General features: G+C 47.6%; 1 protein-coding gene across 10 annotated transcripts in view; it reads left to right on the top strand.

Moving 5' to 3' along the window:
• The window catches only part of Rsph10b (radial spoke head 10 homolog B), a 47,791-nt gene extending 31,462 nt beyond the window's left edge, over positions 1–16,329 (top strand). For 9 of the 10 annotated variants that reach the window (XM_063271137.1, XM_006248859.5, XM_006248860.5 and 6 more), the window contains 4 exons: positions 7,650–7,769; positions 11,151–11,244; positions 14,248–14,446; positions 16,065–16,321. In XM_063271137.1, the coding sequence (XP_063127207.1) occupies positions 7,650–7,769; positions 11,151–11,244; positions 14,248–14,446; positions 16,065–16,242 (591 nt within the window). In that variant the 3' untranslated portion in view covers positions 16,243–16,321. Of the gene's footprint in view, positions 1–7,649; positions 7,770–11,150; positions 11,245–14,247; positions 14,447–16,064 lie in introns of all 10 variants that reach the window. The other variant, NM_001013867.1, reaches the window with a different exon arrangement.
• Positions 16,330–17,875: the final 1,546 nt, after the last annotated feature.

The raw sequence follows: 17,875 nt of genomic DNA, 5'->3' as shown, positions 1-17,875 counted from the left end.
GTAAGGCGTTTTCTCTCTTGATCCAAGAGGGCTCTCACCACAAACCTCTGAGATGTACGTTGGATTCCTCATGGGAAACCAGGGCTTCACGTTCTCTTCAGCCCTTCACATTAGCAAGGTGTGCTCCCTTCAGTCGGGAAGACTGACTGCTCCAACACATCAGGGAGCTGGTTATGGGGGACCGCCTGGGTCTGGGGTTCTTCTCCAGGCAAGCGAGTGTCCGCTTTGAATCCGCCTGCAACTTGCAGGTGACACAGTAATTTTCATTACTGTGACAAAGTAAGGAGGGCAAGTTAACCTCGTTTAGAAACAGAAACGTAGCTCATAGCCCTGGAAGCGTAAGCGCTAGGATCTAGTCATGTCCTCCTTGCTGGCAGGATGTCAGCCTGCTGACTTTATCAGTCATAACCAGTTCCCAAAGGCCCCGTCAGATTAAGTTAACTTACAGATGAATCTTTGGGACAGCACATGTCATTCGCATGGGCTCAGTGACGTGCTGGGAGCGAATATGCCAGACTGGGGACCATCCACAGTACCATCAGGTCACCTTCGCACTCTGGTTTCACGCCCTCACACTGTGTGGAAATGCAGTGTCCGTGTTGTTTTATAACTCAGGGGTTAGTTCCCACTCTACCTTGTGGAAACTGCAAGTTCATGTGTCCCAATTTCATTGCTATTCCTTCCTGGGATGAAACTGGCCCTTGGAGACGGTCACTTTAAAACACAGTAGAACCCAGACCTGCCTCTCAATCCAACTTAATATGCTATAGTAATCCGGGGAGGACAAGATGGTGACTGACTGTCTCCAGCGGTCTGCAGACATCTCCAATCCTTGTATTGTCAGCTGAGTGGGCATACGTGTGTAAGGAGGCCAAGGAACGGATCACAGAGAGGAAGGGAGCAGGACTCTAAGGGCTTCCAGAAGTATGTCCCCAGTGTGGGAGTGGTGGAACCTTGTCAGGAAGGAGGGAGGCCACTAGATGGAATGTGTACAAAGGCCCGTGTGCTAAACAGGCTTAGTCACCAGCCAAACAAACACCAAAAACCAAAAGCCAAAAACCATCCACGCAGAACTCACTCACCAAAAATACCTTTCTTTCTTTTTTTTTTTTTTAAAGATTTATTTTATTTATTATATATAAGTACACTGTAGCTGTCTTCAGATACACCAGAAGAGGGCATCGGATCTCTTTACAGATGGTTGTGAGCCACCATGTGGTTGCTGGGAATTGAACTCATGACCTCTGGAAGAACAGTCGGGTGTTCTTAACCACTGAGCCATCTCTCCAGCCCCAAAAATACCTTTCAAAAAAGAAGCTGAGGGGCTGGAGAGACGGCTCTGCTGCTCTTCCAGAGGCTCTGAGGCAGGTAGATCTCCATGAGTGTGAAACAAGCTTGATCCAGGCCAGTCAAGGCTACATAATGAGACTTTGCTCAAAAGAGAAAAAGAAAAAACTTGCAAATTGTGAGGAAGAGGAGACTCTTGATATCCCAATGTACCACATTATTGGGTTCAAATATTGTTTAGATAACAACACTAAATCACAAAGCACACAAAGAAAACTACGCTACACTCGAAGAGGAAACCTCAGAGACTTTGAGGAAGATAAGGTGGCAGACTTAGAAGACAAGGAAGTTAAAACTTCTCTTTAAAACACCTAAAACTGTTAAAGGGAGATAGAGAGAAAGCAGGTTGGGGGCAACAGGATGGCTCAGTGGGTAAAGGTGTTTGCTACTAAACCTGATAGCTTGAGTTTGTACCCACACGACGGAAGGAAAGAACCAACTCCCAGAAGTTGTCCTCTGACCTCTGTGTCCCTGCCCAACAAAACAAAGAGAAGAGTGACATATTGACAAGGTGGAAATATCAACAGAGATGTAGAACTCCTTTTATAAAAGAAATTCTAGAGATAAAACACAAGAACTGGAAGTGGAAAAATTCACAAGTAGAATCCAGCAGCAGATCTGGAAACAACAAGCCGGACACGGACAACTGAAGTGATTTGAGTCAGAGGAAGTGAAGGAAGGAAGGGCGCAAAGTGAGAAGACAGATATGTACTCAAAGGGTCCAATGGACAGATGTGCACACTTAAAGGGTCAGACAGACAGATGTGCACTCAAAGGGTCCAACGGACAGATGTGCATACTTAAAGGGTCGGACAGACAGATGTGCACACTCTTAAAGGGACACATGGACAGATGGGCACACTCTTAAAGATGTACACACACAGAACTCCAAGCACATGACTCAGAGAATTACAGTCACCATAATAACCTTGTGAAAGACAAAGCCTCCATGGTGTCAAGATAAGAGGTTATTGCCACATTCAGGGGAACCCTAGTCAGATTACTAGATTTCACACTAGAAACCTTGAAGCCAGAAGACAATGGGGAGTAATCTCTGTTCAAAGACACTGAAAGAAGAACTGTCAAACCAGAACTCCATATTTAAGCCAGCAAGATGGCTCTATTGGTTATAGCTCTGCGGCCAAGCCCACAACCTGAGTTCACTGCCTGGAATCCACATGGTGGGAGGAGAGAGTTCATTTGGTTGGGGTTTTCTTGTTTGTTTTGTTTTTTGTGTTTTGGTTTTGGCTTCTGATTTTTCAAGACCAGGTTTCTCTATAATAGTGCTGATCATCCTAGAATTTTCTCTGTAGACCAGAGTAGCCTCGAACTCACAAACATCCACCTGCCTCTTCCTTAAAAAACAAACAGCCAGGCTGTGGTAACCCATGCTTGTAATCCCACCACTCAGGAGGCAGAGGCAGGGGGATCTTTGTGAGTTTGAGGCCAGCCTGGTCTATATAACAAGTTCCAGGCCAACCAAGGCTATCTAGTAAGAGCCTGTCTCAAACAAAATGAAACAAAACAAAAACAAAAAAGCAAACAAAACAAGCAGCAAATGTTCTTAATCCTTGACCATCTCTCTAGACCCACAATTTTTGAAAAAACATACTATATTTTATGTTTCTCAATGCAGTGTATATATTGAGTGACACTGTTAGGAAATAATTCAATACTGTTTTAAGCAGATTTAAAAGGGGAGACATTTTCAGGTTACAAGATCCCCCTCCTTCTCAGTGGGTCAGCGAGCAGTCAGTCATGTGTGGTTCCCGTCTCACTCACGGTCTACAGATCTAAAAAGAGAGCTCATGTTACACAATCACTGCCTCAGAGGAATGACAGGCTAGACTCCTAGGGAGTGAAAAAGAGACCCCTTACTACTTTATTACTTAGGAAGATGAATTCTCATATTCATCATCAGGGGAAAAACCTACGATAGAGCTGAAACTAGGGGAAAATAATTTTTCCTCCTGTGTGACTGTGTCCTCTTGACTGCATCCCATCCTCCCTCATCAAGATGTCTTCAGTTCGAGGTAATAGGGAATAACAGAGTCGAGACAGCAGAAAAACTTTTCAGACATACAAAAGCCGAAAGCTTTCCCGACCAGCCCAACAAACCCAGGGATTGCTAAAGGGCATTCTTCAAGCAAGAGGAGAATGCTAGCTAGCAGGTGGGCAGGCCATTTGGGAGAAAGAAAAACGCTGCAAAGGTGACCGGTGACCAGTGACCGTGGGGTCTTCCGTTTCTAAACATCTCTTCAGAAGATAACCACAGTCTAAGTTACTGTATCTGCACTATTTACAACATAAAGGAGATAAGAACTGCCTGAGGAGGGGAGGGGGGAGGCAGCAATAGGGTTTTAAAGTCTGAACTCAGGGTCACTGAGGTGGTTAAAGGCATGTGCCACCAAGCTTGATGATGAGTTCTTTGCTGCCCAGGACCCATAGGTGACAAGGCATACAAATATACACATGAAAAGTAAGAATTATTAAAGATCTGTCTAAGTGGCAGTGATATCCCTTGAAAGTAGATTTGCCAAGTTAAAAGAACCCTCCTGTAATCTACTCTAATTCCCATGCCTCTGTGGCTAAAGACAGAAATGAGTTAATAAGCCAACAAGGGAGATCAAGCAGAGTGTCAGAGACCAGCGTTGACACCACAAGGTAAACTGAGACAGGTAGCCAGAGGGGGCCAGTGCTGCTAGCAGCTGACACGGGTGGGGTATTTGTGTGTGGAGTGGGGGTTGGTCCAGATACAGACAGAGGCTAATGTCTATGGAAGCCAGCAGTTAGAAAAGAGAAAAGGGAAATTCACACACACACACACACACACACGCGCGCGCACACACACACACACACACACACACACACACAGAGAGAGAGAGAGACAGACAGACTGAGTAGTTGAAGCAAAGACAGGCTACAGCAATTTATTTCTTCTCTTAACCCCTTTTTATACCCCTTCAGACAAAGGGTTTTTTTCTATTAGCAAGAAAATTACCTTACAGCCACAAGTTGCACATTTTCCAAAGACAGTCACTGCAAAAACATATTCTTCAAAAACAGATTAAAATCATTACCCAAAAGGAACTTAAAACAGGCTATTGATTTCGTGTTTCTCATATGAAACTTCTAACGTCTCATCTATCTTTCCAAAAGCTCGTGGTGACCTCAAAGTAGTAATCTCTTAGTCATTGATAAACAAAGTCCAAGCAGGCCAAAGCTGTAGCAGCCCATTTCTCCCTGAGCTTGCTTGACAACAGTCTGTACTTATCAGTAAGTTCTGCAAGAGCAGGTTGTCTGTCCATCTTACCTCCTCTTTTCCAAGTTCCCACCGACGAGGCTGGCTAATCGCCTGCTGTGTATTCTTATAACTCAGAATTCTTTGCTCGTACTGTAGCCTTATCATTTCCTGGTCACACTGGAAACCTGTGACCTCCTCCCTACATACAAGATGAAGGGACTCCCTGGAGTGCGTGCTCACTTTGTTCAGTAGCTTGTCCCATGTATTCTTCCTACCTTCACAAGCGCGTGCTTGGAGTGGATGACGCTCACAGAACTCATTTCTCTAACCGAAGCAGCTTCTGCCATTCTGTGGGGGAAGGACACGCTCTACTCCCAACTCCAACTTGAAACCTCTGTCAACTCTCTAATTTCCTAACTTTATATTTTCTATCAACTGCCCTAACATCCCAACATGATTGAAATCAAGTCGGAAATTGCATAAAATCATCAGCTCACCTAGACAGCAGTATCCTGAGAACGTCCACCTTCATGTTGACCCCCGGGAAACTTGCCAACAGAGTGGGCTGTCACCCGGAAGTAATCGCACCAGGCTGCGAGGGTCTCCCCGTGTCCAGTCAGCCAAGCCAAATGAACGAGCAGCGCAGACATGACCAGCGTGGGAAACACATCAGGAGCACGAAGCCATCCTGGGATGACGTCTCTGGGGCTGAGCCGCATGGTGGGCAGTCCCAGGGGCTCACTTGCCCCTGCAGCTCTTCCTGCATGGCAGCCACCACCAGAGTTTTTAAAAAAAAACAACAAAACACTCAGCCGGGCACTGGTGGCACAAACCTTTACTCTCAGAACTCAGGAGGCAGAGGCAGGGAGATCTCTGTGACTTCAAGGCCAGCTTGTTCTACAGAGTGAGTTCCAGGACAGCCAGAGCTAAACAGAGAAACCCTGGGTCTTAGCGTTTTACTGCTGTGAACAGGCACCATGACCAAGGCAACTCTTATATGGACAACATTTAACTGGGGCTGGCTCACGGGTTCAGAGGTTCAGTCCATCATCATCAAGGTGGGAGCATGGCAGCATCCAGGCAGGCATGGTGCAGGAGGAGCTGAGAGTTCTACATCTTCATCTGAAGGCTGCTAGCAGAATACTGACTTCCAGGCAGCCAGGAGTAGGGTATTGAAGCCCACGCCCACAGTGACACACCCACTCCAACAAGGCCACACCCCCAAATAGTGCCACTCCCTCGGCAAAGCATACACAAACCAGCACATCCTATTTCAAAAACAAAACCAAAAACACCTCAGTCCAGGGGCTGAAGAGGTGACTGAGGTTAAGGGTGTTTGCTGCTTCAGGAAGCAGGCCCTGTACCTCCATCCGGGCAACACCATAGAGCTGGCCCTGGTGGATGTCGGCTGGCCCCAGGGGAGAGAGCACTGGAGAGCTGGCCCTGCGTCCTGTCATGGCAGTATTAGGTGGCCTGGCTGGGGCCGTGCTGGAGAGCTCGCCCTGGTGGTGGGTGAGGAAGAGCCGCACACCGACCTGCTCAGCTACCACTCAGGCCCAGGTCCACCCAGCATCCACCTCATGTGTGAACCATGAAGGGGCCGGTCCTGCCGATCCAAAGCTGCAGGATCTCCATGACACAGGGCAATGACACATAACTAGGAGTCCTGGTAGGAAGTCAATATTGTTGGTGTCACAGAAGCCAGAGACCTCAAACCAGTGACTCATTGCATTGAACATTCTCAAGTGAAGATGTGTGGACAGAGGGACACACTGTGGGACACACTGTGACAGTCTACAGCTTCCGTGGTGAGATGCTTTCTGTGCTTTTTTTGTTTATTTGAGTGTGTGTGTGTGTGTGTGTGTGTGTTATTTTGTGGGGAGGTTATGAGAGCAGAGGGTGGATACGAGGGGACGGGGAGATGAGCAGGACTGGGATGCATGATGTGAAACTCACAAAGAATAAAAACTTAAAGAAAAGAAGTGTTTGCTGTTCTCGCAAAGGATCGAGGTGCCGAGCACCCATGACAGGCAGCTCTCGGCCACCTATGACTCCAGTTCCAGGGGCTCCAACTCCATCTGGTCCTCATGGGCATTGCACGGACATGCACAGACACACACACACATACGTGCACACACTTAGAAATAAACCCTCTAAAAATACTCTATCCAGAATGAGCCAAGAGAAGGACATGAAATGAAATCGGAGAATGGAACAAACAGCAGACGTAGTCGATCAGCGCAAACGTAAAGGAGCGCCATTGCCGTGGATGGAGGCGCTTATCGGCCTTGTCAGCTATTGGACGGCTACGCTGAGCATCTGTAAACGTAAAGGCCATCAGCACAATCAGCATATGAATTAGTTTATTATATCTGAGATTTCATAATCCCCTCTCAGTCGTTGGGAACCAAGCTTCCAGCACCTTCTATCCAAACCATCACACCAAAGACAAGGTATCACCAGGGACAGAGTCTAACGAAGATAATAGTGACCGTGTCCAACTAAAGTGGTCAGCCATGTAAAAGGACAAAGTCGTACGGGCTATTCATGTTATGACAGAACTAAGGCGCGTGCAGAAACTGAGGGCAGAAAGCAAAGCAGGTAAATCTGCAGAAAGCCCGGGCTTCCGCCCCTAGCACTCTCCATATGAGGCGGGCTGCTGGTGCAGGCCTGTAATCTCGGCATTCAGGAAGTAGAGGCAGGAGGATCAGGAGCTCAGTGATTGAGTGTAAGATCAGCCTGGGCTACACGAGATCCTGCCTCCAAAGGAAAGACGTGCATAATATATTATCACATTTACATAAAATTGCAGAGGGTATGGTAGAATGCAGACCATGTTGCCTGGGAACCGGGAGAGGGAGGAGTTGCTGACTGAGGTCAGGGAAGTTGGGCGTGGTGAGTATGCTCACTGTGTTGTCTGAGGTGATGTTTCCTGCGTTTGAATACATGCTCAAAGCAAGCTTATTGTCCATCAGTGACACCTCCTTCAAAGATTGAATACCTGTGCATATGCACATGTCCATGGAAGTCATGACCTCACATGCTTCTCCTCTCTCAGAGCATCCACAGGAGCCCAAGTGGGGCCACAAGCCATGACTCCGAAGTCCACTTCAGCAGCACCAAGTCGTCCTTAGACAAGATAGGAGTCCTGCCCGATGGTAAAATCAGGCAATCAGAGGTCAGTATCTATAGTGTCAGCGACCACCCAGTGGCCATTATGAGAGGAACGCTCTTCTGTGTTTCCAGGACAGCCCTGGGCAGTCATCCCACCTCCCACTCACCTCACAATGAAGAGTGAGTGGGTGACTAGCGGCAGTCCTCATTTTCAGGGCCCTGCAGTACACAGCACGTTCTAGGCGTCAACTCTCTTAGAAGCCCCCCATGAGCTTCAGGGCCTTGCTGTTACTTCTAGGAGCAAAAAGGTTACATTGTTGCCTGTGGCCACACACCCGGCAAGCAATGGGTCTAGGGACTTATTGCTAGGCAGTTTGAGTCTGGAATCTGTACCTGTCATTGTGATTGTAATTGTCATTCTGTACCCCTTCCCACTTCATGAGTATGTGAAGCATGTGGCTAATTTCAGAGATGGGGGCGAAGCCAGCTGAGTCCAGCATCTTTTAGCAGAGGCTGTCTGGCTTCTCTGTAGACAAACCAGTTGGGAAACTCGCAGAAGTATCATGGTCAGAAGTGACAGTGACTAAGACTAGGATGGGGAGGAGGGTTTGGGATCAAGGGGTGTTGTAGTCAAACAGAAGGCACAGGTGAGTCTGGAGTTTTGGCTCCGAGGGGCTGGGAGAACAAGGAGTTGTTACTATTTAAAACAGTGTTGAAGATGAGAATCTTCAGGGATGAGGTCATGAGGTAAATTTACAGCCAAATTATGGACATGCTCCACGTACCTGCTAAAACATGGAAGTTGTGACAGGGGTCACTATGCTGGGACAAGACTGCAGTGCAAGGGTGAATTCCAGATGGATACAGAAGTATGTGTGCTACACACATATGAGGTCATTAAACTATGACTCAGGGCTACCCAGCAGGGAAAGTGCTGCCAACAAGCCTGACCACCTGTCACCCAAGGGTCCCACACGGTGCAAGGAGAGAACAGATTCCTACATTTTGTCTCCTGAATGTCACACACACACACACACACACACACCATACACACACACACACACAAACATATATATATAGATACACACCATACATACACACACACACCACACACACTTACATACACCATACATACACCATACATACACCATACACACACACCATACACACACACACATACACCATACACACACACCACACACACACATACACCATATACACACACCATACACACACAAACACCACACACTTACATATACCATACACAAACACCACACACACACACACCACACACACACACACCATACACACACAAACACCACACACTTACATATACCATACACAAACACCACACACACACACACCACACACACACACACCATACACACACAAACACCACACACACCACACACACATACACCATATACACACACCATACACACACAAACACCACACATACACATACACCATATACACACACCATACACACACAAACACCACACACACACATACACCATACACACACCATACACACACAAACACCACACACACACATACACCATACACACACTTACACCGCACACACACACACATACACCATACACACACACCACACACACTTACATACACCACGCACACACACCACACACACTTACATACACCACGCACACACACCACACACACACACACACACACACACACACACACTAACTCTGCAGACATTGAACATCAAGGATGCTGACAGTGATGATGGAGAGAAGCTGGGTCAGGGAGATGCAGCAGGTCACCATTGTTCCTCCAGGGTGGCCTCAGGTTCCTAGGTAAGAGAGGATGGCCCTGCAGTCTTGCTTTTTCGGCCTCTGCCTCCCGAACGCTGGGGGTATGAGCATGTACCACCATACCTGCCCAGACTGCAGGGTTTTTTTATTTGTTTTTCTGTGTATGAGTGTTTTGCCTGCATGTACATTGTATGTGCTTGGTGCCTACAGAAGCCAGAAAAGGGTGTTGGCTCTCCTAGGACTGGAGTTATAAATGGTTATGAACTGCCATGTGTGTGCTAGAAATCAAACATGGGTCCTTTGAAAGAGGAGCAAGTGCTCTCTTAACTCTCCAAGTCCTCAAACATTTGTTTTAAATTATGTCTGGGTGTGGATCCATGAGTGTGGGCGTCCACAGAGGCCAGAAGGTGGCATTGGATGCTGGGCACTGAGCTCAGGTCTCTGCAAGAGCAGCCCTGACCCCTGAGCCCTCGCTCTGGCCCCAAACTGCAGTGTTAGCTCCTGTTCCTCACCATGTGATGCCCAGTGCCATCTCAAGACCCTGCCAGCAAGCAGGTCATGGCCAGATCGAGGCACGTGATCTTAGGATACAAACACAAGCCCGAATAAGATACTTATAATTTTAAAAATAGATGAAATAATCCCAGCACCCGGGAAGCAGCGGCAGCTGGATCTACATAGAGATTTGCAGGACAGCCTGGGCTACACACTGAGACTGCCTCCAAATGTCAAAAGTTCAATTAGGTCAACACGAAACCAAAAATAGCCTCACTCCAGCCTGGGCTATATGTTGCTGTAAAATTAAAGTAAAAAATGCTGTCTTTTACCCTGCACAAGATCCAGCACCGCAGTGCCCCAAGGTATCTGGTGGATGTCTTCATCTCAGTCAGCAAAGTGTCTCACCCGCTTTGCCCCATCCCATATCACAGTGCAGGCTACTCTCTGAGCCTGGCAACAATCTCTCTACCCATCTAGTTCCCAAGGCAGGTTGCCACCATGCCAGAAATACACATCCCAATTCCATGTCGGTCTAGTATCTCCAGTCACCACATACTCTCTTGAATTCAATTAACTCGCCACATGAAAGAACACACAACACAATAACCTCTGACCCAATTGATAAGATATAGTCGCCCACCTAGACATACAAAGCCCTGTACACATCCATCCCTTAAGAACATTCATAACAACCTGTAAATGTGCAGAGAGGAAACTTAACATCTGCCTCCATGCTCTCTCGGCTGCCCCTCCTCCCTCTCTCACTCCAGTCTCCTCCCTGTCTCTAAAGCTTTTCTCCTGCCCATCCTTCCTTCTCGTCCAATGGCAGGCCTTGTTCTATCTTGTGCCTGCCTTCACCTGCATGATGACATCATCCTACAAGTTATATAGTATTGTAGTGGAGGCCACTCTGGGCTACACACGGAGAGCAAACAAATGAAACCAAAATATCTCCAAGACAATACAACCCACGTTGGTGCTCACCTGTGAGCCCAGTACCCTGCACACCAAGACAGAAGGAGCCTAAGGCTAGCCTGAGATACTGTCTCTAAACACAGCAAAAGAGAAGAAGGAAACCTTGTTAACAACCCTTGCATGTTTACAAAGCAGACCAGCTTTAGTTTAGAACCAAAGCAGCAGAGTAACATTTCCCTCGTGTTTTGCAAAAGCCCAAGCTCAAGAAGTCGCTGAGTGAGGACAAAGTCTCCAAAATGAACCTCAAGGCTCAAGGAAGAGGGCTGGTGTTTATGTCTCCACATGGTGGTGAGTGTCTTCACAAACGGTCGCTCCTCTGTCACACACAGTTGTGGTCTATGACCCTCACAGCACCTTTGGCTTCTGGGAGACGGGCAATGCTCAGGACTGAACCTTGAGCCTCACATGACCTGAACAATACTCAAACACCAAACACAGCCCCAGCGCGACAGCACTGAATAGAGCACCAGCTACAGTTCTGTCCCGCTGTCTCCCAGCGCCTCAGGCCTGAGACGCTCCCTCCCTCTCAGCAGTACTGTTGATGTCTGTGTCCTCAGCTCTAGCTGTACCTCGGTTTGCCTTATACCTCTGGTCCTTCACAGTGACTGAAAGATACTGTGTGTCAGTTGCTGTGCGGATGGCTTCTGGTTTTGTCTGCTGTCAAAGCTGTTTTCTTGGCCACAGAATCTTGCTTCATCTGACTTCACCTGCATGGCTGTGACTGTCTCCTAGGTTGGCTCCTCAGTTGAATGGCAATATGAAGCAATCATTCATTTTTCAGACATTCTGACTTTAAAGAACTGGAAGCCTGGGTTGCAGAAAATTCTGTTATTTTTGTGGCTCTGGGGATGGAATCAGGCTGTCACATGCTGCCTTATTTAAGGTTTTACTGCTGTGAACAGACACCATGACCAAGGCAACTCTTATAAGGATAGCACTGAATTGGGGCTGGCTTACAGGTTCAGAGGTTCAGTCCAGTATCATTAAGGTGAGAGCATGGCAGTATCCAGGCAGGCATGGTGCGGAAGGAGCTGAGAGTTCTACATCTTCATCCGAAGGCTGCTAGGAAAAGACTGACTTCCAGGCAGCTGGGACTAGGTTATTAAAGCCCACACCCACAGTGACACACCCACTCCAACAAGGCCACACCTACTCTAAGAGTCACACCTTCTAATAGTGCCACTCCCTGGGCCGAGCACACCCAAACCATCACACATGGCTAGCAAGTGCTTACCACTCTGCACTGAGCTACAAGCCCAGGGCCAACTCTTTGAGTTTCAAACTGGCCCAGTGACTAGCAAGTCAGGATTGTTTGTTTGTTTGTTTTTTTTTTTTTTTGGTTCTTTTTTTGGAGCCGGGGACCGAACCCAGGGCCTTGTGCTTGCTAGGCAAGCGCTCTACCACTGAGCTAAATCCCCAACCCCCAGGATTGTTTTAAAGGCTACAAAATTTGCCAGGTGGGAGTGGTGGGGCAAGGCTGTGATCTCAGCACTTGGGAGGTGAAGGCAGGAAAGCCAGGACTTCAAGGTCCTTGTCTGCAACACAGTGAGTTTGCAACCAGCCTGGCCTGTAGGACTCTGTCTCAAAGCCACACTTAAAAAAAAAAAAAAAAAAAAAAAAAAAAAACTAGAAAAATTAGGGTGATCTGGAAGAATTAGGTATTTAGCTCAGAAAGAAAGAGTGTTGGCTCCTGGGAAGTGTTTGGATTTCCAGTTCTCTAGAAGCCAGAGCTCACTCAGAAACAAAGCTTTCTCACCTTAATTGCACTCAGACCCAGAATAAGCAGGAAACTGGTGGTGTTAAGTAGTTACCCCAGAGACCGGCTGGCCTGGCTAAGGCTGGAGGTGCCACTAGGACGTCCCTCACAGTTCTGCCTAATCAGTTCTAGTCACCTCAGTGGTGAGTACTATTTGGGGATCTCTGATTTCTCCTTCCATGTTCAACATGTCTGAGGAAATCACAAAACAACACTAATTTGGAAGGTCTTAATTTCAATAGGTAACACAAAAAATGACAAGTTGGCAAAAGAATCCATCGTTATTCTTGAGTTGCAAAATAATTTCATAAATATGAAATTCATTAATTTGTAGCTTCAAGTATGCCATTTGGTGCAAACTCAGGGCCTGGAAAAAAACTTGAAAACTCTCAAAAGTGAATATAGAAAAAATGATGCCTTACCCCCACGCTGACTAATACATTCTTCATAAAGAGTCAGGGGAGCTGGAGGGATGGCTCAGTGGAAAGGGCACCCGGTGCTCTTACGGAGGGCATGGGTTTGATTCCCAGCACCCGCACGGTGGCTCACAATCATCTGTAACTCCAGTTCCAGGGAATCCACCGCCCTTCCGGCGGCAGCTTCTGCAGACATCAAGCACTCACACGGTACACATAAATACATTCAGACAGAACACTTACATGTAAAATGAAATGAATGCTCTAGTAAAAAAGTAAATCTTTAAAAAAAAAATTTTTTTTTTGGTTCTTTTTTTCAGAGCTGGGGATCGAACCCAGAGCCTTGCGCTTCCTAGGCAAGCGCTCTACCACTGAGCTAAATCCCCAACCCCTAAAAAAAATGTTTTTAAAGCACATATTGCTCTGCCAGAGGACCAGAGTTGAGTTCCACAGCCAACTAACTGCATGTACCTCCTGCTGCAGCGACCTCACGGCCTCCTCCTCCGTACCCTGCAGGCACCTGCACTCACGCGTGCGCACTCGCACACACCTCTCCCCATACAGATGCATAGGCTTCTTTTTTTAAAGATTTATTTATTTTTATGTATATGAGCACACTGTAGCTGTCTTCAGACACCAGAAGAGGGCACCAGATCTCATTACAGATGGTTGTGAGCCACCATGTGGTTGCTGGGATTTGAACTCAGGACCTCTGGAAGAGCAGCCAGTGCTCTTAACCGCTGAGCCGTCTCCAGCCCCAGATGCATACTTTTAAGAATAGCTTGGCATCCTAATACACAGCTCTCGTCCCCCAGCACTCTCGGGAGGCAGGGGCAGGGAGATGCTGTGACTTCCAGGCCAGCCTGGGCTTCAGAGTGAGACCCTGTCTCAAACAAAACAAACAACAAAACACTTCTGCTGTTTAAGAAAGGCTGGCGGGAGGCGACTGCACAGAAGGCTGATAATCAGGCCACGTGCTCGGGCCTCCCCAGTTGCTGTGGAAGGCGTCTGGAGATTTCTTCAGTCCTCACGGGCTGCAGTGTCCCGGCCTCACCACGGCTGACAGAGGTCACCCCACACACTGTCCTGATGCTTGTTTTAATTATACTCCATTTGCAGAGAAATATGAAAAGTCCAAAGATGAACAGAAAGAGAAACTCAACATGTGGGTGAACAACCTCTACGTCTTCTTCGTCAGTGTGCTCTTCAGCGCCTACAAACACGAGGAGGCGCTCAAGGAGAAGGTGGAGGAGAACAGGCTCCAGGAAGCAGTGCTGGCTCAGCAGAAGCAGATCGAGAACGAGGAGCTGGAGGCCAGGTAGGGCAGGGTGGAAGCCAGGTAGGGTGCCTGTCCTCTACTGTGTGTGCTCAGGTCTCCTTCCCGTCTTCAGGAGTTACCCCAGTAAACCTATAGTGAAGCAAACAATGGTGTCCCGGGACCACAGGCTTACAGTGATGCATACAATGCCCTAGGTCTCTGATGGGACAAACGGGAAAGACCTGGGGACTGGGGGCCTGGTAGAGTGGGGGGAATGTAGCTCAGGCTTGCCTAAAGTGTGATGTCAACGAGGGGTGCTGAGGGTACCTGGAAGAGGATGGGGGACAAGAGACACGAAGAAGGACGCCAAGACAAGAGTCTGATCAAGGTGACAATTTTATTTTTCCTCAAGGCTGAATTTATACCATAACAGGGGTAACAGAGGGAGGGGGGAAGTAAGAAACATTTATGCAGGCCAAGGACACAATATTCGTGTGGTCAGGGAATCGGCTGATGTTGACAGGATGTCAGAAAGGTCACAGGTTTGTCATATCTATTGGTCAGCAGGATGTTGGTTTTTCACAAAGGTTACAGGTCATCACATTGGGTATCTTGACGTCAGATGTATTTCTCAGCAAGGTCAGAGCTTAATCATATCATCATTCATCCTGACCACCACGTTTGTATTAGTCTTCTGCAGCTGGCTGGGGATTTTCCATGAACCCAGTCACACTTAACACTAACCATAATAATAACATCAACAATGGAGGGCTTCGGGGGTTGGGGATTTAGCTCAGTGGTAGAGCGCTTTGGCCCTGGGTTCGGTCCTCAGCTCTGGAAAAAGAAAAAAAACAAAACAAAACAAAAAAACAAACAAAGAAATAATGGAGGGCCTCAAGGGCATCGCTCCTAACAGTGTGAAGCTTGGGTTTAGCCCCTAGCACTGAGAACACACAGGCACGCGCACACATGCACACACACACACACACACTCTGTCTCTCTCTCTCTCTCTCTCTCTCTCTCTCTCTCTCTCTCTCTCTCTCTCATGCAAGCACTCATGGGTTCACGCACACACTCATGCACGCAGGGCTTCTGCTCTTCCCAGGGCTTTGCAGCCAGGTATGCTGGTGAAGCCTGCAGACTCAGCACTCAGCAGGGGCAGAAGACGAGGACCTCACCCGCTTCTTTCTAGCTTCTCAGCTGCAGACGAAAGCCCTCCCAGGCTGCATTAGCAACATGAGGGTGTTGCCTGGGACACTCCAAACACAACGGACTGTTTTATTCACAAGCACTACCGGAAGAAGAGCTTTATTCCTCTTACAGAAGACCTGAGTTCAATTCCCAGCACCCATGTCACCTGTACCATGTGCTCCAGGGGATCCAATGTGGTGTGGGTTCCAAGGGCACATAACCTCCCACCCCAGGCACACAAACAAAACGTTTGCTTGTTTTTTGAGATAGGTCTCACTGTATAGCTCTCTGGCTGTCCTGGAACTCACTCTGTAGACCAGGTTGGCCTCAGACTCACAGAGATCCACCTGCCTCTGCCTCCCAAGTGCTGGGATTAAGTGGGTGCACTACCGTACATATTACCACATAATATTTTGAAAAAAAAAATTAAATTAGTTTCACATTTTCACAGAAAAACAAATAGCTATGTTCTCATCTTGCCTTTTAGGCTGAACATCCTACGGGAAGAAGAGGCCAGGAGACAAGACTTTGAACTTGACATCACTGTGCTCAAGGAGCCACCGGAGGTCCCAGCCGTACAGCCGCTCACACCCAGCCCCCCTAAAGAGGACTTGGTTTCCATGCAGACTAGCAAGGCCAGCCCAGGCAAGAAGAAGAAGAAGTGAAGGCACTCGGTGTCATGGTGAGCTGCAAGCAGACAGAAAGCTGTGACAAATGTCCCCAAAAATAAAGTGTTTGCATTTAGCTTCTGATCTGAGTTTCTGAAATGCTCTACCTTGGCCCGCATATTAAGTTTCTTGCATGGCTGCATGTGCAAAAACCAAACGGAATGAGTATGTAGACATGCACATATTTGTAAATAGGTTTTACATTTTTGTATATATTTTTGTAAATGCAAGTTAGCTGGGCATAGTGGCACATCCCAGCACTCCGGAGACACAGGCAGGAGACAGCTGCAGGTTCAAGGCCAGCCAGAGCTACATGGCGAGACCCTGTGTGGGAGAGGGGGGTAAGGGGGCTAGAGAGATAGCTCAGTGCCTAAGAGTACTTGCTGCTTCTACAGAGGACCCAAGTTTGGTTCCCAGCATTCACATCAGGGTGGTTTACAATAGTCTGTAACTCCTGCTCCAGGGGATCTGGCACTGTTTTCTGAACTCTGTGGATAACAGTAACACACACACACACACACACACACACACACACACACACACACACACAAGCACACATACCAACACACAAAATAAAAAACAAGGAGAGTGACAGAGGAAGACATCTGGATTTCCATGCAAGCATGCACAGGTAAGCAAACCCATACATATGTAGACGTGTGTACACACCTCACTCGCATGCACACCCACACACTGTAAACAAGCACACGCAGTTTTCATACTCACACACACACACACATATGTGCTTGCACAGCTGCACACACAGCTGCATAAACACAGATACATGCACATAGTTGTAACACACAAATGGCAAAGGAACGATCCAAATGAAGTATTACACATTTGAGTTTACACGGGCAAAGCTGACAGAGTCCCGAGGAGGATTACCATCTTGACCAGAGAAACAAAGACCCCTGAAATTAGCAAAATAATGAAACAACTCAACTAGGAGTTTGAGTTAGTACAGACTCTGCAGTCAGAACGCAACGAAGACTACTACATGCTGACAGAGACAAACATACGCAGTTCCACCTAACACACCACAGACAACCACCAGAGATGCGGCCCCAAACTCTTCAAGGTACAAAAGCCCAGTATGGTGGGGAACTAAAAACCAGTCCTAAGTTATGCACAGGCAGAAAAAAATAATAATGGAAACGACTTATTCAGAACCAAGGAACAGGGGAAGGGACACAAACTGGTGAAGCTGCTTCCTCACCCATAAGGCAATAGGCATGGCGGTTAGAACAGGCAGATTGTGGGGGCTGCTTTGGGGGCCGGGGAAGTAGTGTCTCAGATCACTCAGCTCATTTTCCCCCAGACCCTGGACTCTGAGTCCTCAAAGCAGGGTTAAGTAAGATTCAGCTATGTTTCACCTCAGTTGTGAAGGGATCCGGGGTGATGGGCTCTTGGGAGGGCCGCAGCACAGAGAGAGCGATGTCCAGTTAGACGGCTGGGGGCAAGGTAATGAACCACATTAGTGACTGAATGTGGGCCTCTTGTGAACAGGGAGACCCCAAGCTGTCAGAATACTGGGTTAGTTTACTCTCTGGGGTTGTCTTAGTTCGGGTTTATGGCTGTGAAGAGACACCATGACCGACCACAGCGACTCTCATAAAGGAAAACATTT

This window comes from Rattus norvegicus, chromosome 12 (assembly GCF_036323735.1).
Source record: "Rattus norvegicus strain BN/NHsdMcwi chromosome 12, GRCr8, whole genome shotgun sequence".
In the NCBI taxonomy this organism is placed as follows: Eukaryota; Metazoa; Chordata; class Mammalia; order Rodentia; family Muridae; genus Rattus; species Rattus norvegicus.
Note: the sequence above shows the minus strand (reverse complement) of the source record. Positions and strands in the feature narration are given on the sequence as shown.